At 41.0% G+C, this 23,269-nt stretch overlaps 1 protein-coding gene across 4 annotated transcripts in view; it reads left to right on the top strand.

Annotated features, from left to right (window-relative positions):
* Positions 1-4,437: 4,437 nt before the first annotated feature.
* The window catches only part of LOC124283451 (coadhesin-like), a 71,357-nt gene continuing 52,525 nt past the window's right edge, over positions 4,438-23,269 (top strand). Inside the window, exons 1-9 of one of the 4 annotated variants that reach the window (XM_046719513.1) lie at positions 4,455-4,596; positions 5,874-5,957; positions 6,534-6,568; positions 9,091-9,282; positions 10,376-10,567; positions 11,449-11,640; positions 12,335-12,526; positions 12,997-13,259; positions 15,764-15,944. In XM_046719513.1, coding sequence (XP_046575469.1) covers positions 4,523-4,596; positions 5,874-5,957; positions 6,534-6,568; positions 9,091-9,282; positions 10,376-10,567; positions 11,449-11,640; positions 12,335-12,526; positions 12,997-13,259; positions 15,764-15,829 — 1,290 coding nt within the window. In that variant the 5' untranslated portion in view covers positions 4,455-4,522 and the 3' untranslated portion in view covers positions 15,830-15,944. Of the gene's footprint in view, positions 4,597-5,873; positions 5,958-6,533; positions 6,569-9,090; positions 9,283-10,375; positions 10,568-11,448; positions 11,641-12,334; positions 12,527-12,996; positions 13,440-15,763; positions 15,945-23,269 lie in introns of those variants that run through there. The other 3 variants (XM_046719512.1, XM_046719511.1, XM_046719514.1) reach the window with 3 other exon arrangements.

The raw sequence follows: 23,269 nt of genomic DNA, 5'->3' as shown, positions 1-23,269 counted from the left end.
TATTAAATGTTTACATTAATATACTCAGCAAACAAAAAAACTCAAAAATAAAAAAACTAGACATATCTGCCGGGGGTTTCTGATATTTATACGTATCTCAGTTGCGTAGATTGATGCTCATGATGCCAATCACTGGATTGTCGGGTCCAGACTCCAGAAATTGGCAGCGTTAAACAGAAAAAATAATAATAAACAATCATCTGAACACAACCTTTTCGTTTCATTTTTTGCAGAGTATATATATACTCTCCCAAAAAAGAAACGCATATAGGAATTTCAACTGTATTGTTATGTATATTTTGAAACATCTTGTAGGCTTTATGAGTCAATGAAATATAGGGAAATTGCACACTGGGAATGCAGACTTATCCGTCTTTGGCACCAACTCGAGGAAAGTCAGTTTGAGTGTCACATGGAGACGTGTGGTGGTGCTGAAGTCAATACCTCGTTTGACCACCGTGGGCATCCAGAACTGCACGGCATCGCCTCGGCATCGAACGAATAGGTCTCAGAATCTCGTGTTGCCCAATCGCAACCCACTCTGCCTGTAGTGCCTGTGCGAGTTGCTGAAGTGTCTGGGGCTGAGGGTTACGGCGTCGCACCCGTCTGTCCAGGGCATCCCACAGATGTTCGATCGGGTTTAAGTCCGGTGATCTTGAGGGCCAGGGGAGCACATTGATATTGTGGTTCTGGAGGAAGTCTCTAGTGTGACGTGCTGTGTGGGGCCCGGAATTGTCCTGTTGAATCAACTCCCTCTGGCGATCAATGATTGGAAGGAGGTGTGGGCGTAGGATTTCGTCACAGTACCGTTGAGCTGTCAGGTTGCCCTGGATCATCACCAAATCACTTCTCCTACGGCAGGTGATCGCTCCGCACATCATAACACTTTCCCGGCCGAATCTGTCCACCTGGGGAACGCAAGCGTCGGCGAAACGTTCACGTCGACGTCTGTACACCCGCATTCTTCCATCACTGAACCAGATTCTACGCCAATTCGGTAGGTTCCAGGCCTGAACGTTGGTGCACCATTGAACTCGATGTCGACGATGTTGTTGTCGAAGCACAGGGCCAAAACAAGGTCTTCTGGCACGTAAACCAGCCTCTCTCAACCTGTTCCTGACGGTCTATGCAGAAAGCCTCCTCAATCCCGGTATTTGTCGAGCGGTACTGGTCGCCGTAGCTGTTCGATGACGCAGGTGATGTACCCGGATGTAGCGATCCTGCGCCGCAGTGGTCGCTCGAGGTCGCTCACTACGAGGGGCATCTGCTACCGAATTCTGCCGGCGATATCTCTCCCAGAGCCGTGACACGGTGCTTTGGTGAACATTCATGCGTCGGGCAACTGCACGTTGAGACTGGCCAGCTTCAAGCAAACCAATGGCGATATGACGGTTGGCTTCACTTAGACGTGGCATTTTGCGTTCGTCAACAATATTCCAAATACATAGTGAATATTCGACAGACAGCGATCAACCTTTTATACCCATCATTGAGACTATCTGATCCCCAACTTTCACGTGCATTGCATGGGAATTGTGTATTCTGTGACACTACACGCCGAAATTGAAAATCATGCTGTTAAATACGGGTATTTGACGGATGGTGCGTTTTGTTGTCATGTTTCAAAACATAAACACCATAGGACTCATAAACAGAGCAAAACCTTTTGTAAAATGAATCACGTTTTAATTCATTGCTACATGAAATTGCTATTTTTGTGATGCGTTTCTTTTGGGAGAGTATATATATTACTCTCACACTAACCGGACATCCAACAATATATTTGAGCAGTGTTCAAAGCAACGTCACCTATTCCGCATTACCATCTAAACCACGACTACATGTACTACACATCCTATACACCCTTAAAATAACCACCACCGCCACCACCATCGGCACAACCACCACCACCAACAACAACAACAAACTACTACTACTACTATACTACTACTACTACTACTACTACTACTACTACTACTACTACTACTACTACTACTACTACTACTACTACTACTGACCGCCTCCGTGGTGTAGTGGTTAGAGCGTCCGCCCGGAGAGCGGAAGGTCGCGGGTTCGATCCCCGACCGCGTCATACCAAAAGACGTTAAAATATGGTACTTGTTGGTCCCTGCCTGGCGCTCGGCGTTAATGGGTACAACAAGGACTGGTCGTCTCGGAGTCACTATAATGTGTCTGAGTGGGGTAGTCATGCTTCACTGCGGCGTGGTATCACAGTGGGCTAGCACTATAACACCAGCTTCAGTCTGGGCTAGTACAAGCAGCCGCACATACATATACACACGCATGCACGTCGTCATATGAGCGAAATATTCTCAAGCACAACGTTAAACCCAATTCCACCACCACCACCACCACCACCACCACCACTACTACTACTACATTACCCATTTGAAGAAGGGAAAGATCTAGCCCAGAAACGTCGAGGTAAACGAATATAGAAGTCGTTATCCATAAGACTTGTCTACTACTACTACTACCACTACTACTACTACTACTACTACTACTACTACTACTACTGCTGCTGCTGCTGCTGCAGCTACCACCATGTCTTCTTCGACTGCAGTCAATAATTACAGTTACTTCGACTATTCTGACTACTAATATACGAAAATGACTAATTCAATTGCTACAACTCAGTCGCCAAGTATAAGCAACAAGGCGCTCAGATACGACCTTGATAGAATGAACACCCTCTGATACCCCTCCAGGAATCATATTACACAATACACTGGTACCCGGTGACACTACCCGACGTAAACATAGTGACCCCATTCAAACACACCGCACTGCCGCTTGCACTTACTAAGCTTAACGATCTTTGACCAACGCGACGGTATCGAAAACAAACCAGTATGAAAAACCAATAGCCAAACTGTCAAAACAGACATTGAAGAGGAGTATATGATCTCAAGTTCCAGACTTATGAAAGTAATCCCCACTTTCTACACACCAAAATATGCCGTATATTTACACATGTCATAGCAGGCTTAGTTTGAAGGTTTATCATGTCAGAGAGGCTTTATTTGCGTATATTCCCAATCACACAAGATGTCTTTTATGCAAACAGTGGCATTTAGCGCATCCACGGATTGGGGAGGTAACCTAGTGAGTAAGAATTCCATGAGAGAGAGAGAGAGAGAGAGAGAGAGAGAGAGAGAGAGAGAGAGAGAGAGAGAGAGAGAGAGAGAGAGAGAGAGAGAGAGAGAGAGAGAGAGAGAGAGAGAGAGAGAGAGAGAGAGAGAGAGAGAGAGAGAGAGAGAGAGAGAGAGAGAGAGAGAGAGAGAGAGAGAGAGAGAGTGAGAGAGAGAGAGAGAGAGAGAGAGAGAGAGAGAGAGAGAGAGAGAGAGAGAGAGAGAGCGGTTCGATTCCTCATATGGGTAAAGTATACGCGAGTGAATGAATGAGTTGTGATTAATAGTCACATCGGCAATATGTCACCATTATTCGTGTATTCGAAGAATTAGTTGTACATGTACACGCTTAGTTTACAATACACACGGTACAACTAATCCTTTAAAATACGAAACGTTATACGTGCTTACTGATTTGCGCACGCACGCACACACACACACACACACACACACACACTTAAGAACAGATATGTGTTGCTATGACATTGTCCACAAGCGTCACGGCCCGGTGCACTTTTTCAGCACTATATTGCTCCTCGCAACACTACTTGAGCTGACCAAAATCAAGGATTGTAACCCAAATGACCATCTGTGGGATAAGCTGGAAGAACGGTTCAATGAGTGAGTGAGTAAATTTTGGCGACGTTTTTACCAACATTCCAAAAATATCACTGCGGAGGTCACCAGAAATCTGAAAATTGCACCCATGTGGGGAATCGAACTCGGGATGTCGGCGTGACAAGCGGACGCTTTAGCTACTAGGTTACACTACTGGTTCAATCAGAAGGTGTTGTGCAGTCATTCAGGACAATAGTGTACACACACGGTTTTATGATTCACCACACACCATATTTGGGATATTGACGTTAGCATCACACGAACATATAACTTGGAAACAAGATATGCCTGTATATGCCTTACATAACACTTATGGCACTTTAACTGTTCATGTTCAAATCCATTGTCATATATTCGACAACAAATACTGCAGAAAATGTACATGAGGAACACAAATTACTCTTTCGTGTCATATCAGGTTGTCATTTCAACAGATCAAAACGTCTTAGAAAATCAACTAATAGCAGCAAAATTGACTATTAATACACTCGAAAAGGCAGGACATTATAGCAGGTGTTAATGACGTTTTACCTGAGAATATTCATTGTCATGAATGTTGGCTTTGATGTCACTTCTTTAAATAAGCTTGAGAGACACATATGATAATGTTTACCTAACGACTATTGCTCATATTTCATAGATAACAGTTACCCGCCTACCTGTAATAGTCTTACTTCACAGAGGGGTTGTGCCAGGGTATATAAAGTCCGTGCTGTTGCCCCCTGTTTTGTCATCACACAAGATCAGGCAAAATGCAAGGTCTTACTCTTGTCGTCCTCGCTGTTGTTGCAGTGGTCGTTGTGCTTCCATCTGCATCGTCGGAAAAGTGAGTCGACTCCCATTTTTGTAGTAGTGTCTTTGCTTTTGTTTGCTTTTTTTCGGTTTTTCACATAACGGTATTTCACTTACATCACATCATGTCAGCTTATAGTGTCAGAAGCAATTCAGGATGTCGATCTGGGGCTCCTTTCACGAAGCAACCTTTACTAAGGTTAACCTTAACTCTCATTCTTTAACATTGCACTAAGGTTACCTTAGTGACTTACGATCACCTTGGTGCTTTGTGAAAGGAGGCCCTGGTCGTCAACACCTTGAGTACGGATATGATACTAACAAACCCAGGCTCATTATCAGGGGATAAATACTTCAGTGTAAAAACAATGAAGGATCTTTTTAATACCGCTAATACTCATATAATTTTTTACTTTTTAAAAAGAAATAGAACTGTTTAAAAAAACGTGTTTTTAAATAGATAAATGTTCTTTTATATTGGAAGTTTTAAATTTTAAAAATTAAATAGCAAATTAAATGTAAAACAAACCAAACTCAAACATCTTACAATTACAACTTGCTCTGAAGGGACATCGAAAGTTAACTTGTTTATGCGACCAGCGTACACAATTTACTATTACAATTAGCATATCCTTGCCTTATCTTATCAAGATTATATGTCGATATATATCTGAAAAAAATACATTTGTAGTTGATAAAGGTTGAATGACTTATCCATCCACATCACTAGTGTGTGATTTAGACTACTGGTGGATTTAGGGGCTGACATGAATGTCGGAATCAGGGTGGCCTGTGAACAAAATGAACAGTTAATTCATGGTGAAGAGATTCATTTAAGTATTTGATAGGCATTTTGAAGAACATAAAAGCATTACCTTTTATGTATAATGCGAATTAAGAATATAAGGGTTGTTATTATCCATAAATTCGTGTGCCTTGTAGTTATTTTGGCAACTGTAACGTTCTCTGTCAGTGATAGTATAATCACAAATACAGCCCTTTTAAATCAAACTTTGCTTTTGGCATTGGTTGAGTCACCGTTTAAGCAGCCAGCCACTAATTGACTGCCAACTAAACCTTCATCATTACAAGGCGTGGACAAATACTCATTTTCAGGTTTTCGTGTTACAGATTATCTCAAATATGCATGTGTGCCTAACACATATAAAACCCCGAGAATTCGGATTTGTCTATAAGCAGATAAAACTTAAAGTTAAATGGCATCGTTGTCATAGTTTTATCAGTGTTCAAACACACTCTTTAGCATTCTATTTTCGTCACAACTCTCGAAACCATACATTGATGTTTCAGGATTGCGTATTCGTGTGGGACACAGGCAACTCGCTACACAACCAGCTGTGGGTGGTTTGGATGGCAGCGCTGTGCGAGATACAGGTAGGTTCAGCGTAATGTTTACAGATATGAATGAGTGAGTGAATGAATATGGTTCTACGCCGCTTTTAGCATTCCAGCAATATTACGGCTTCATACATTGTGTCCATGTGAGGAATCGAACCCGGGTCTTCGACTTGACGATCGCTTTAACCACTAGCTGTGCAAAGAATCAGCCTGGAAGCAAATTTGTAGCAGTTTTAACACTTAGTTGGCCTCTTGTGTATTCAAATATACCCATTGTCGGACATGAGTTGTGCATGCTGGGTGTTGCAAGTGAGTGGATGTGTTGGGTTTTACGCCGGTTTTAGCAATATTCCAGCAATATCACGGCGGGGCAATACCAGAAATGGGCTTCACACATTGTGCAGAATCGAACCCGGGCCATGGGCGTGACGAGTGAACGCTTTAACCGCTCGACTACCCCACTGCCCCTTCATGCTGGGCGTTAGGTACCGCGTCATCGCCTCATGTGTGATACTGCTGACGATACTCGATACGATGGTTTACTGATATACCAACTTCTTTTAGTCCTTCTCCCTGCTCCAGACATCAATGTATGTTACTTATTGGTTTCAGGTCTTCTCCACGGACGTGTTATAAAATGCGGCCAGGTGAGACACCTAGGGAATTTAATGAGTGAGTGAGTGAGTGAGTGACCGAATGGGCAAGTTAGTGAGTGTGTGAGTGTGTGTGAGTGAGTGAGTGAGTGTGTGAGTGAACGAATGGGTGGGTTAGTGAGTGGGTGATAGGATGGGTGACTGAATGAGTGAGTGAGCAAAAGGGTGGGAGAATGAATGAGAGAGTGAGCGTGTGAGCGACTATTAACGCAGCTATTATCGTGGTCTTTCATAATGAATACAGTTGGTAGTAATAAAGTTGGTAGACGCTAAGAATGGACCCCTCAGATTGCACCCATGTTGTCGAATCCCAGTGAGCCATTTCTTTGAACACACAATGTTTACCAAGGTTCCTCTCGTTTACCAGCGACGTAAACTATCCCGTCAAAGGTTAAACCTATCCAGTATCAGATATATGCAGATATGTTTTATAAACTGGAAGACAAACATATTTTTTACTTTCGTTATTTTTTAATGCAAATAAGCGTCGCTGTATAACGCGACAATCCTCAATATTCAAGTCATCCGGCAAAGGCCTGTAACGTACACTGACGGAACAAACATTGACTGAACGTACTCCATATGCCACGGCCCACACTGCGGGGTTTCATAATACGTCGTTGTTTCATAACGCGTCGTTGTTTCATAACACGCAGCTTGCCAATTCACAAACTGAGTTCGAAGCCGAACGGTGCCACTTTGGTATCAAATGTTTTAGATCGAAATTTCTGGTTAATTTAATTATATGTTGACTTATAAGTTTCGGGGTTTCATGTGTTACATCGATAATGTTTTTGCAATTTCGTTCATTTTATGTCTCGTAAATTAATCGTAATATAATATTTGAAATTACGAAAAGATAAACAAAGTAAAACTCACATTTTCGAGAGAATATTTGTAATAACGAGATTTGTGTAAATACTCGCAATGAGAAAGTAATCGAAATTACAAAAATATAACCAAAGTAACAAAACAAATCGATTTTACCAAAATGTAAAAAAATAATTGAAATGAAGAGAATTTTAAAAGTTAAGAAAGAATATGCTTATAATGTCGGACCATTTTGGGCGTTTGTACCTGTACCTGTACCACTTTACTTTAGTCTGAGAAAACGGTGACATGTTCTAGACTCTGGTACAGTGATGTTGACAGAACAAGAACGAAAACATTGATAAATGCATATGATTGATGCTTCATTATCGGGCGGGGGCGGTGGGGTAGCCTAGTTGTTAAAGCGTTGGCTCGTCACGCCGAAGACCCGGGTTCGATTCCCCACATGGGCACAATGTGTGAAGCCCATTTCTGGTGTTCCCCGCCCTGATATTGCTGGAATATTGCTAAAAGCGACGTAAAACTAAACTCAGTCAGTCAGTCAGTCAGTCATTATCGGACGAAAGTTGGACGGGATGTTTGGAGGGCAATACAGCATGCATCACCAAAACACCATTATGTAACCAATCTAAACTCTTTCTTCACCGCCGCAAGATCGTAGGGGACAATTAAACTTAATTTATAGCTAAAATACATGGAATTATCATGAAACGGCCCTCCTGTTATCAGAAATTTGCGGTCCGCTGCAAATGATATTGGACCGCTCAACCTTAACGACGGGCCACTATCAGTTCTGTTGTCAAGTGACGTCATAGTTCGACATTAGTGGCTTTCGACTGGCAGATATTCTGGGTCAAACAAGTCAAAGCAACCCAAATTCCCGCTTTAAATAGCGGTAATATTGGCTTTCTTGTTGGTGCTAACCTTAACAATTGCACTATTAAGACTGTTGATGGACCAAAACCGAACACTGTCATAGCTTGACATGTTGCAGGCTATGGTCTTGTCAAAGGCCAAGGTCGAATATCGTCACTTTCTGTTGTGACGTCACTTGAATTGTTCGATGACGTAATTGCATTCGGGCAGTCAAGCCCGTCAGAAGTTGATTTGGGTAAACGTACAGTCAAATTCCTTCATTGTTTCCTTTTTCTTTTCAACACAAATTCCATGTATTTTAGCAATAATAACGGTAATGCTATTTTTGAGGGCATTATCATTTGCAGAAGCCCTCGGTCTTTATCAACTGCCCTCCTTCGTCGGGCAGTTAATGGAAGACCTCGGGCTTCTGCAAATGATAATGCCCTCAAAAATAGCATTACCCCTTATAATAATATTTAAACAACAAACGGCTTCATAGGGGTTAAAGTAAACTTCGAAAGTAATTAAAAACACCTGAAAAGTTTACTAAAATAACTCTCTTCACAACGATTTTAGGTATATAACAGCTGAGCGTGTCTGAAAAATTTGCAACAATCTTACAATCGGATTTATACATTATTCCATTCCGTTTTTGTGTATATGCAGTAAGAAAAGAAACAATTGAATGTATATATTCCATTTCGTTTTTGTGTATATGCAGTAAAAGTGATACATTAATTTGTCTAAACACATTTTTTAGTATATGCAGTAAGAAAGGAAACAGTTCAACAATGTATATATTCCATGTCGTTTTTCTGTATGTGCAGTGAACGGTGGATGGTCAGGCTATGGCTCATGGTCAGCATACAGCACGTGCACAAAAACATGTGGAGGAGGAACCATGTCGAGATTTCGTACACGCTCGTGCACCAATCCGAGTCCTGCTTATCTTGGGGCCAGATGTTCTGGCTCAGAGCGCGCTACACAGACCACCAGCTGCAACACACACAACTGTCCAAGTGAGTACAGATCTGGAACAATTTAAACATCTCACTCACTCACTCACTCATTCAAGGCTAAGGGGATCTGCCTAGCGATTATGTTGTGTATTTACATGTATCGACAATTCCATGGTGCGTGGAGCAGCTACAACACTGACATCAGCGCACTGAAAAAGCCAGTTTTACCCTGACTATTATGAATTAGTTTCTCAGAACTCTACCTCTCCCAATGTTGAAAAGGTTTTGGTATAGCTAAAATGTAGCTCACAGCAACGTAAAAAATCAGCTCTTTTACAGTCAGTACATTTACTTATTACACACACACGCACGCGCACACACATGGTCAAGTGTAACACATGCCACGCCAGACATACGCTTAGTCCCTGAAAATCTCTATTAATGGATCCAAAATGGCGTGGGAGACTAGACTTGCTCTTTTTGGAACCTTTGCATCACAGTTCGGGCGCATGGAAAATAGTTTGGTTCAGGGACTGTAGGGCAGACTAATACCACACCTGAAGCCCATGTGTGGCATCTCATGTCACTATATTGTAACAGAGAAAAGAAAAGCTCCGGATATATGAGTTATCGGTGGGGAAAGTGACTACACAAACTCTAATATGGGGATAACAGGGAGCAGTGCCATACCACAGATGACATCCTTGCCACGTCAACTTGCTGGAAGTGGTAACCTCAAGGCTCAGGGACGGGTCCAGAGAGGGGATGGGGGTGAGGGGGTGTTTGCGTCCCTTCCCCCTCTACCCCGAAAACAAATTTCCCTTTGGACTTCATGATTTATGTGCATCCAAAATCCTGAATCAGCACCTGTGGATCAGAAGGTCCCAGCATGGGACATTGTGATAACCCCGTAGGTACGGAAACTCCGCCTTCCGGATATTCAGACGTAGTCCTGTTTGACCTGGAAATATATTAATGTGGAGGGATATGGAGTAGAGACTAACAGTGTTTCAGTGTTTTCTAATCTGTCCTCCATCTACGATTGACTTCTTCTTTGAGACAGTAATAAAGATCTTTTGGTCAATGAATAGGCAAAACTGAGGACAAATATAGATCTCCGCGAAAATCCTTTACCCAATTTTATTGTTGATAGTTGACGGAGGCTGGAGCGTCTACAGTATGTGGACACCCTACAGCGCATGCTCAGTGAGTTGTGGAGGAGGCAGCCAATCACGATCCAGAACAAGGTCATGCACAAACCCAAGCCCAGCATATGGCGGCAGTCAGTGTGTAGGGGAGGCAGCTGACACCTACAGCAGAGACTGCAACACCCACCCATGTCCAAGTAAGTGCGTGAGTGTGTGATGTAAAATTCAAAGTCATATAGGCAATTTTTGAGCCATATTGTGACAGTAATATCCATTAATAATACATAAATCAGTGTGAGTGAGTGTAGTTTTACGCCGCTTTTAGCAATATTCAAATATGATCACGGGGGCACAATGTGTGAATAGGTTTCACACATTGTACACATGTGGGGAATCGACCCCTTGTCTTCGGCACCACGAGCGATCGCTGTAACCACTAGGCTACCCTGGCGTACAATCGACAATATGTATACACAAAGATGTCAAAACCGCAATGGACCCGTGAAGATCGGGAGAAAGATTGGTCTTCAGCAACCCAAGTTTGTCATGAGAGGCGACTAACGGGATCGGGTGGTAAGACTCGCTCATGCTGATGACGTTAATCTGTGGACTGTTTGGTCCAGACTCGATTATTTACAGACCGCCGTCACATAACTTGAATATTGCTGAGTACAGAGTTAAACAACAAACAGACAACACAATTATAATATCAAGCGTTACTCTGTACAGTCTACATTTTTGGAGTCCCCCGCCGTGGGGTAGCCTAGTGGTTAAAGCGTCACGTCGAAGACCCGGATTCGATTCCCCACATGGGTACAATGTATGAAGCGCCTTTCTGGTGTTCCCCGCAGTGATAAAGCGGCGTAAAACAAAGCTAACTCACTCACTCAGTCACTGTACATTCATTTACAAGTTATTTTCTAAAGCTGGTGTTGAATAAATTTACCACAGTTACAGGACAAGACCAAGCACGGGTACCTCCTCCTCAACCACCTGGAACGGCAAAATCCTCCGTATGTGACCGACAAATCACCACATGCATCACACAGATTTTATAGTTGTCTATGGTTTGTTACAGTTGATGGTGGATGGAGTGACTACAGCGCGTGGACAGTGTACAGTACGTGCACAGCTACATGTGGAGGAGGATCTCAGTTCAGGACCAGAGACAGGACGTGCACCAACCCTGCCCCAGCCCACGGAGGTCGGGACTGTGACGGTGATACCAGGGACAGATCTGAGAGGGACTGTAACACTCATCCCTGCCCAAGTGAGTAGCGGAAGTAGCTATGTTAATTTAGCATATATATGCAATAGGGTCCGTAAGTAGGTCACCGCACTTCGCGAGACCATGCGTTATTTTGTACTTCCGGCGACAAACAGCGTTTCATAATGCCCATCAAAGAAGCGTTTCATACCTTTTCGAATGGTCTCATGGTTGTCACTTGATAATAAGGGACAAATAATCCTTGCAGGAATAACAAATTTTCGATCTAACCATCCCCAGATTAGCCATCTGTTACTACTGTCTAAGCTATGACAGTTAAGCATGGTTGTACACATGATCCGGTCTAGTAAAGTCATAAGTGGCGAGACTTACGGACCCTGTTGAGTGAGTGAGTTTAGTTTTCGCCGCCTTTAGCAATATTCCTGCACTATCACGGCGGGGGACACCAGAAATGGGCTTCACACATTGTACCCATGGGGGGAAAGCGAAAGCTCTAACCACTAGGCTACCCCACCGCCCAACATATAATTAAAGACACGCAGTAACAGCGTGCAACATTGTTCACTTCTAACATGCTTCATGTGTACAATATCTGTACCTCTATCTATAAACCTATTATCTGTTTCTAATTTGGATTGTCACATTTCAGTACTCTGAATATTTCAGCATAAACTGTATTACCAGACAAGAATTCAGGGAAAAGCGTATGCATATACATATTTATGCCCTTGTTTAGTTGACGGTGGCTGGACTGACTGGGAAGAGTGGCAGGATATGGACGAGTGCAGTGTCCTGTGTGGTGGAGGAAAGAAGGACCAGGACCGATCCAGGACCTGTACCAACCCAAGCCCGGCCTACGGTGGTGCCAACTGTGACGGAGAGAGCTACCAGAACCAGACCATCAGGTGTAACACTGAGGAGTGTGGAGGTAACTTCACCAACAGAGGAATAACTGGATTCAAATTGGCTCACACTCCCCTAACTAACCATCTCCCCTAACTAACTACCAGATATGGAAGTTCAATGTCCAGAGTAGCCTCCATTTGTTGTGTCAGGATTCGCTGATCGTTCACGCTGTTCCTTAATTAGGAGAGATTAACAGTTCAACGCTGAGATTAACAGTTCAACGCTGAGGAGTACAGACGCATTTAAGGAATATGAAACCTAATTGTTTTCTAAGCACTAACACGTTTGATCAGTGTTTTCCAAATGCGGAGTATGGCCTCCCTTGATCGTGTCAGTCTCCGCTGATGGTGCACTCTGTTCCCTAAGTGGGAGAGATTAACAGTCCAAATCTGAAGAGTTTGGTGGTTTTTCAGAGATATGAAAACTAATAGTTTTCTAAGCACTAACGTGTTTGATAATTGTTTCCTTATATAACTGTTCGATTTCTTGCAGATCTTTGTCCGGAAGATGAGGCCACCTACCATGCTCATGACACCAATGAGAAGCGCTTCTACCAGTGCAGCAATGGCGTGGCTCACCGCCACCAGTGTCCAGAAGGTACCGTGTATGACTCCGAGACATCTGTCTGCAAACACGCTGCCACCACAGCAGCTCCCAAGACGGCCGAGTCCTGTCCCGACAGCGGTGTCGTCATGATCGCCCACGAGACTGACTGCACCAAATTCTACATGTGCTCCAACGGCATCAAGTACGACATGGCCTGTCCAGCCACCACCCATTTTGATGTCTCCTTGAAGGTCTGCAGCCACGGACCATGTTAGAATCAAGATCTCTTCAGCCCTGTAAATGCAACTTAGATACACATAACTGTGACTCTTTGTCTTGATGTAAAGCCCTGCTATTTCTTATGCGTAGTTAATAAATCATTTATTGCACTTTTTCATTGCCGATATTTTTGTCACAATTCAGATAGATGCGGGAAGAAAGTGAAGGTTTTAAAAGTTTACCTCTTATTATAAAGGAAATATTGACGTAAAAATTATAATGTAATTAAATACAACTCATTAGTAAACCTTTCTCGAAGAACATTAGCCAGACGCAAAGACGTCGACAAACAACGGGATGGGTCTTCGGTAAAAAGAGCTCAACTACTTTGTAATTTGAGATTCTGGATTCCGGGATTCCAGGACTAAGAGATTAGATTAGACTATAATATCCCCGGCAGAGTATAGCAGAGTCGAGCAAGTGGATCACGTAGTCAAAGATACACATCTCCAAGATATGTTCAAAATATCATGTTTCGGTCGGTTTAAAACAGCGAGTAACAAATGGTGACATTATAAACATGATACATACAGCAGCAAGTAAACTGCATGAATTTAAAGGTGACGCAGTCTAATCCGGTTCTTATTTGTTTGATTTCTTTGGGGGTTACATACATAATATACAGTGTAGTACATACAATATATGTTCTCTTGTTTGTAGAGGGTAAGCTTGAGTGACACCTGCCCATACACTCAATACCTGCCTTCAAACAGTGACAGGCTCTATGGTGACCTTACCACACACACCAACTATCACCTTTTTGTATAATATGTAAATGACATACATAGACACACACACATATTAAAATAGATTAAGTTTTTCTGATTTTTGAGACACTGATTTAACTGCCAAGTTCATGGGTTTGGTAATGTTTGTACAATATGAAGTCATATTATTATTGATTTTGTCTTTTTGTCTTAAACAAACGAAAGAGCGGAATGTCAATTGTCAAAACTGGGAATACAATTTAGGAATACACTTTTCAACGTTACCACTTTAGAACGTTACGGTACATGGTATTGTCTTTAAGATTTAAATTTTGAGTAAAGAAGAAGTAAGAGAAGTAAAGAAGTAAGAAGAAGAGTAATGCAGCATTTCTCAGCAATCAACTGCTGAGTTTTACTAAATGAGTCTCTGTTGCATGATGCCAGCGAGAAAGGGCATACATTATCACTGGACACCAAAGGCTGAAATAGTTCCCACATTATCAATACTATTCCCCTTCCTTATTCATTTGTGTTATTGTTATAAGGTAATTATTGTCAACTGTGGGGGAGGCGGGGAGACAAGTGTTTAAAGAAAGAGTGAGTGACTGAGTTCAGGTTTACGCCGCGCTCAGCAATATTCCAGCTATATGGCGGCGGTCTGTAAATAATCGAGTCTTGAACAGACAATCCAGTGATCAACAGCATGAGCATCGACCTGCGCAATTGGGAACCGATGACATGTGCCAACCAAGTCAGCGAGCCTGACCACCCGATTCGGTTAGTCGCTTCTTACGACAAGCATGGGTTGCTGAAGGCTCATTCTCACCCGGACCTCAGCGGGTCTTTAAAGAAAGAAAGGTCGTGGTTCAGTTCATAATAAATATACAAATGCGGAAAGCCAAATTGATGGTGTATAGTTAATCACTCATACACTCGTTAAGTCTTTGTTTGTTTATTCATTCAAGTCAAAGGCCACAGGCCCATAGGACGTACATTAACGGCACATATTTAACGGCATATATGTACACATATTTGTTATACATCAATATATAAACGATGAATAAATTTCACAACGTACTACAGTAATACACAATGCACGATAATAACATTATTGGTGTACCGATGGGTAAAGTTTAAATGCTAAGAATACATACTTACTTAGATTTAGCAATGTTTGAGGACATGTGGAATTGATAAGATTGACAAATGCTGCAACAGAGGGATGTTCATGGTATGCAGGGTGAATATATGATTTTCGTAAATTTGAAAAAGCTTTGCATACAAGTAAGAAATGAAATTCATTTTCAACTACATCTATTCCGTAGCGGCTGCAGTGTGTACATAATCTGCTTTCTACATCTATTCCGATTCTTCGTCCAAGTTCAATCCTTAAATTGTGGCATCCGCATCTAAGTCTTGACAAAGCTTGACGGTATATTCTTAAGTTGATATGAGTTAGATAGTGTTCGACATTTAAAACTGATTTGTAGGTAGCATATGAGGATAGTTTAGAGTTGTTTTTAATGTCTGCTTGCCATTGTTGAATATCTACGTCGACGATACGTTGTTTTATTTCTGATAGAAAGAGTGTTTTATTTCCGAAGTCCTGCATGATCCACGTGTATCCAAATCCATATTGAAATAATATCTGTTTAACCTTTGAAGCCCATGATGTACGATTTAAACTGTCCAACCCATATAACATCACATAGGGCATCAAGTACGACATGGCCTGTCCAGCCACCACCCATTTTGATGTCTCCTTGAAGGTCTGCAGCCACGGACCATGTTAGAATCAAGATCTCTTCAGCCCTGTAAATGCAACTTAGATACACATAACCGTGACTCTTTGTCTTGATGTAAAGCCCTGCTATTTCTTTATGCGTAGTTAATAAATCATTTATTGCACTTTTCATTGCCGATATTTTTGTCACAATTCAGATAGATGCGGGAAGAAAGTGAAGGTTTTAAAAAGTTTACCTCTTATTATAAAGGAAATATTGACGTAAAATTATAATGTAATTAAATACAACTCATTAGTAAACCTTTCTCGAAGAACATTAGCCAGACGCAAAGACGTCGACAAAACAACGGATGGGTCTTCGGTAAAAGAGCTCAACTACTTTGTAATTTGAGATTCTGGATTCCGGGATTCCAGGACTAAGAGATTAGATTAGACTATAATATCCCCGGCAGAGTATAGCAGAGTCGAGCAAGTGGATCACGTAGTCAAAGATACACATCTCCAAGATATGTTCAAAATATCATGTTTCGGTCGGTTTAAAACAGCGAGTAACAAATGGTGACATTATAAACATGATACATACAGCAGCAAGTAAACTGCATGAATTTAAAGGTGACGCAGTCTAATCCGGTTCTTATTTGTTTGATTTCTTTGGGGGTTACATACATAATATACAGTGTAGTACATACAATATATGTTCTCTTGTTTGTAGAGGGTAAGCTTGAGTGACACCTGCCCATACACTCAATACCTGCCTTCAAACAGTGACAGGCCTCTATGGTGACCTTACCAACACACCAACTATCACCTTTTGTATAATATGTAAATAACATACATAGACACACACACACATATTAAAATAGATTAAGTTTTTCTGATTTTTTGAGACACTGATTTAACTGCCAAGTTCATGGGTTTGGTAATGTTTGTACAATATGAAGTCATATTATTATTGATTTTGTCTTTTGTCTTAAACAAACGAAAGAGCGGAATGTCAATTGTCAAAACTGGGAATACAATTTAGGAATACACTTTTCAACGTTACCACTTTAGAACGTTACGGCGTCCATTTACATGGTATTGTCTTTAAGATTTAAATTTTGAGTAAAGAAGAAGTAAGAGAAGTAAAGAAGTAAGAAGAAGAGTAATGCAGCATTTCTCAGCAATCAACTGCTGAGTTTTACTAAATGAGTCTCTGTTGCATGATGCCAGCGAGAAAGGGCATACATTATCACTGGACACCAAAGGCTGAAATAGTTCCCACATTATCAATACTATTCCCCTTCCTTATTCATTTGTGTTATTGTTATAAGGTAATTATTGTCAACTGTGGGGGAGGCGGGGAGACAAGTGTTTAAAGAAAGAGTGAGTGACTGAGTTCAGGTTTACGCCGCGCTCAGCAATATGCCAGCTATATGGCGGAGGTCTGTAAATAATCGAGTCTTGAACAGACAATCCAGTGATCAACAGCATGAAACCGATGACATGTGCCAACCAAGTCAGCGAGCCTGACCACCCCGATTCGGTTAGTCGCTTCTTACGACAAGCATGGGTTGCTGAAGGCTCATTCTCACCCGGACCTCAGCGGGTCTTTGAAAGAAAGAAAGGTCGTGGTTCCGTTCATAATAAATATACAAATGCGGAAAGCCAAATTGATGGTGTATAGTTAATCACTCATACACTCGTTAAGTCTTTGTTTGTTTATTCATTCAAGTCAAAGGCCACAGGCCCATAGGACGTACATTAACGGCATGTACACATATTTGTTATACATCAATATATAAACGATGAATAAATTTCACAAGGTACTACAGTAATACACAATGCACGATAATAACATTATTGGTGTACCGATGGGTAAAGTTTAAATGCTAAGAATACATACTTACTTAGATTTAGCAATGTTTGAGGACATGTGGAATTGATAAGATTGACAAATGCTGCAACAGAGGGATGTTCATGGTATGCAGGGTGAATATATGATTTTCGTAAATTTGAAAAAGCTTTGCATACAAGTAAGAAATGAAATTCATTTTCAACTACATCTATTCCGTAGCGGCTGCAGTGTGTACATAATCTGCTTTCTACATCTATTCCGATTCTTCGTCCAAGTTCAATCCTTAAATTGTGGCATCCGCATCTAAGTCTTGACAAAGCTTGACGGTATATTCTTAAGTTGATATGAGTTAGATAGTGTTCGACATTTAAAACTGATTTGTAGGTAGCATATGAGGATAGTTTAGAGTTGTTTTTAATGTCTGCTTGCCATTGTTGAATATCTACGTCGACGATACGTTGTTTTATTTCTGATAGAAAGAGTGTTTTATTTCCGAAGTCCTGCATGATCCACGTGTATCCAAATCCATATTGAAATAATATCTGTTTAACCTTTGAAGCCCATGATGTACGATTTAAACTGTCCAACCCATATAACATCACATAGGTCTGCTTTGGAAGTCGGCGATTGTCCATCAAAAGAAGTTTGGTCAAGTATGTGATTAACTTCATTACATGTGTGACGAAAACAGTATGTCTTCCACAATCTCCAAGAACAGCAGCATTGCATGCATTTTTAGGTACATATATAATTTTTTTGAAATATTTCAGCTGAACTTTTTCTATGTGTTGAATATGTTGAAAACCCGAGATATCAGCTCCATATGTCAAGATTGGTAAAGCCATTCTGTCGAATAGGTTTGCAGCTACATTGATCGGCAGTCCACCACACATATAATGTTGTTGTAGCTCGAGTCCATATTGCTTTGGGTGTAAATATCAGTCCGAGATATTTATAGTATGACAACACCTTAATCTGCGATCCTTTATAAAACCACCTTTCGTAGTTGCGCAGGTATCCTCCGTTTCGAAAAACTACAATCTGCGATTTATTTTTGTTTAGAGCGAGACCCCATTTGTCACAGAAGGTACTAAGAACATCAATATGTTTTTGTAGTCTCCCTACTGTTTCTGTTGAGTTATCCACGTCATCAGCATATAAGAGAGAACACACATTTGGAGCATTTTCGGAAATATAAATACCTTTACAATCTGATATCGTTATTTCTGTTATAAGTTCATTGATATATAAAGTAAAAAGTAGCGGGCTTAACATACATCCCTGTCTTGTTCCTCGAAAACACTGGAAGAATTCTGTTAGACCACATGAAGTTCTGACACATGACTTTAGTTTGGAATACATGTTTCGCAGGACTGTCAGAATATTCCCATGCATGTTGTAGTTGATGAGTCGGTACCAGAGATGTGAATGAATTACGTTGTCGAAGGCTTTCGAAAAGTCTATGAAAATGCAATAGAAACGGCCACCCGATTTTGATAGATATTTTCTGATCATTCCATGCAGAGTGAATATATTGTCCACCGTTGTGTACCCCTTCCTAAATCCGGCTTGGTTTTCATGTATAATACTATTATCAGATGTCCATAACTGTAATCTTTGATTTAATATTTTTGTGAAAACTTTCCCGATGACTGATAAAAGTGAAATCCCTCTGTAGTTATTCACATCTGTTTGTGATCCGCCCTTATGGAGGGGGCATATTATGGCTCCACACCACTCGTCGGGGAAATTTCCTGATTCAAGAATTTTGTTGAAGAGTCGTAAAAGTACAGGCGCTATCACATCAGAAGAGTGTCTCAGTATTTCCGAAGGTTTACCATCACAACCAGGCGACTTGTTCTGCTTTAATTCACTAATTGTTCTTGTTACCCCAGTTAAAGTTACAGGCGCATTAAGGCAATGCGGTGTTCCATCATCACAGTTCATACACTGGTTATCATGTAGGGATAAGAAATCATTAACTGTATCTTCCATTGATCTATCTTTCTGTTCATTGTTCAGTAAATTCTCAAAGTGTTTCAGCCACTCGTTTGCACCTATTGTGTTAGTAGATTTTGAAGTTTTCAATTTCTTGAGTTCCTTCCAAAGGTCGCCAATACTGTGCTTAATTGACATAAGATTATTTGACATACTCCTTTCGTGTTCTTCTTTTTTGTTTTTGCAAATATCTCTAAAAGTCGATTTTAATCCTTTATATTCTTGTATATCCTGCTGACTGTTAGTTATCCTGAATTTATCCAGAGCACGATATTTGTCTCGTTTAGCTTTCTCACAGTCACTATCCCACCATGGAGGTTGAGTCCGTCTGTGCTGGTCACGTGACGACTTTCGTCTGCTCGTGCTTACAGCGGCTCTACTGTAAAACTGATTTATCATGTGTACAACCTTATCTATGTCCATATCAACTTGATTTACAATGTTTCTAATCATTTCGGTTTGCCGTGTCATCTCTGATTAATCTCTGAAAATTGTCCGAATATCTTGTGTCCCATTTGAATCTGTTATAAGGTGTCGTGCTCTCTGAGCAGTCTTCATGTCCAGTAAGAGTTGCACATTTTGTTACAAACTCACATATAATTGGAAAATGATCAGACTCATCTAGTTCCCCAACCTTGAAATCATCGATAGCAGAAAATAGAGGTGAACTAGCGATTAGATAATCTACAACACTTTGACCATTATTTGAAACACAAGTAAAATCACCAAAATGATCCCCTTGACATCTCCCGTTGACAATATGCAAGGAGTGAGATATACAGATATCTAACAAACGTCTACCAAAATTATTGACCTCTGAGTCTCTGTTGTTCCTATTGACGTGTACATCATCAGTGTCATACCAATCACCACCTGGGAGATAATCAGCACTGTCATCAATAATACAGTCATCATTGGTACCTGTTCTGGAGTTAAAGTCACCTGTGAGTATAATGTCAGAATCATAACAAGATTGGATATCATGAAGACATTCATCTAATGTATCTAGACTGTCACTTTCTTTTCCAACATAATACTGTGAATATTCTGGTGAAATATACAACACTCCAATCACAAGATCTCTAGAAAAACCAAAGACTTTCTTATCAAACAGTATGTAGACATCATCTAGAATATGTGAGAGTATTCTTGTACAACACAAACGTTTATCAACATACACACCAACTCCTCCATGCTTTAGTTTGTCTCTGCAAGTAGCAAACAGTTGATGTGTGTCTAAGAGAAATGTGCTATAGTCCTGTAAAGAATAGAACCATGTTTCACATAATCCTACCACCGAGTATAGTGATAATACATGTTCTAAGTGTTTATTCTCTAGATGGCGTTTGAGAGATTGGCAGTTCCAAGTGAAGATAGAGAATGTGTGTGAATCAGTATCTGTATAAGTATCCGGGTAGTGTGTCAATGACTGGGCCTGGCCTAAACTCTATCTGATCTCAGTCAGGGCATTGGTTTTGGAGTCAAAGTCATATGACTTCCCCTGAATAACCAGCTTGTCAAACCGTAGGTAAGCTTCTTTTCCATAATTCCTGGCTTTGATCATGTGAGGGATTAAGTTCTTTCTTTTCTCTCTTACCACAAAACTATAATCTTCACTGATTTTCACAGGACTCTGTCTAAGTTTTTCCCTGGCACAGGTGAGGAAGGCTGTCTTAGTTTTGCCCCTGGTGAGCTTGACCACAATAGGTCTGGGCTTGCCTCCGTCTCTCCTCTTCCCCACTCTGTGGGCTCTCTCTATCCCATCCCCCTGGTCACTTTCTGCTTCCTCCATTTCCAGCTTATCAACAAGCACATTTCTTACAGAAGTCTCACAATCTGCCCAGGTCTCCCTTTCATTCCCAGCTTTCTCAGGGATCCCATACACTACAATATTTTCCCTCCTTGATCTATTCTCCAGATCTTCAGTTTTCCTCGCTAAGTCATTTGTCTTAGTTTCGAGACCTGAAGTAAGTCTAGCTACTTGCTCCTTCAACCCCTTTATCTCCGCCTGAAGTGAATTAACTATTTCACTCAGTTCTTTCACTGTGTATTTAGCACTAGCTGCTGGGGTTTCAGGACCTGGGTTCGTCTCGACGTCCCCACTTACAGTCACAGTAAGCATTGCTATCACGAAAAGTATAGCCACTGACAACGACACACATAAAGTGTTTATTCTGAACTTCACGCTCTGTTTTCGTCTTGCGAAAGTTCCTATCTTTACTCTCCAGGTATTGATGTCTACCCCCATACCTCTTTCCGTTCTTGAATATCTTGTTTTATGTGTTTTTCAGAGAAAAATCTTCAGTGATTGTTTACTTCGTGTCAATAGCAAAGGGACGTCACTCTCCAACCTCGTTAAGTCCTTCATCCCATTCGAAAGCAAAGTAATGAATACTTTCATTGTCATGGGCTGAGGACAACTTTCAGGAAAGGTACTCACTTATTTGCAGTGGTCCATTCATATAATGTTACAGCTATTTTGTCGTTTACACCAACGGAGTTTGTTTCTGTAGATGGCCAAGATAGACAAGGTTTTCATTTTGCACTGACGCTCTATATCTTGTGAAATGAATCAATTAAATTAATATTTTGTACAGAGCCAGAGTGAAATATTTGTTGTCATCAAATTGACAGAATTTAGATGTTGACAAACATCATTGGCACATGAAATAACTTCAAATATCACCCAAACCGTTGTCTCAAATTATTATCCAAAATCAGGAACATGGTCTAAATAAAATCTGTCAGAGAATATATAAGACCCAAATTTTAAATACAAATACAATCAAGATATAAAGTATGTGTTTACACTTTACACACCTACCGACATGATGAATTGAAAGAGAAGGCAGAGCGGTAGACCTTTGGCCTGGTCAGCAGTCTGAGCTGTGAGCGAGTTTAGTTTTACGCCGCACTGAGTAATATTCTAGCTATATGGCGGCCAGCAGTCCCGAACTTGACCACACAGATGTCCATTTCATATCACGGGAATGATCTCAAGGAGTTGAATCCAATATTGCATCCGGCAAGTATGCTCACGTAACCATAAGCTCACAAACTGGTTAATAAAGAACATTACTGCAGAAATGTCAGACTTGCAGAAGGTCTTACCCTGCAGAAATAATAGCCAGATTTTATTTATGCTGCCGTGTTATGGTCGACTTTTGCGAAGTTTACTTAAAAGGTTATTTATGTTCTAGGTATGCGTGCCTCGAACTGGACAATGGAACATGCATGCTGGATAATCCTCGGGCAAGGTGGACTATTTATAGCTTTCACTATGACCATCATAACTGAACCGAACAGAGTCAGAATTGGCGCCTTTCTCAAACCAACAAACTCACGAGCAGACATGAACAAACGTTTACTCTGTTGACAAACTTTATGGATAAGAACCTATCTTATCTCGTCAGTGAGACATTTCGATACAGATTCCATTTCGTTTTAGGGTTATGTTTCGTTTTATTTCGAATTATGATTTTGGATGTTACTTACACTCACGATGTCTGTATTGCCATCTTCAACGTTGAGAATAGGTTGGTCCTCAACGTAGAAATTAGGTTGAAAATAGGTTGTATCTGATATCCGAGGTGGAATCAACGTTGAAGTCTGACCTATTTTCAACGTCGAAAAGAGGTTGTATATGAACGTTTT

This window comes from Haliotis rubra, unplaced genomic scaffold (genome assembly GCF_003918875.1).
Source record: "Haliotis rubra isolate DU_JTF1 unplaced genomic scaffold, ASM391887v1 Scf316, whole genome shotgun sequence".
NCBI classification, from domain to species: Eukaryota; Metazoa; Mollusca; class Gastropoda; order Lepetellida; family Haliotidae; genus Haliotis; species Haliotis rubra.
This window is presented reverse-complemented; position numbering and strand designations above follow the sequence as displayed.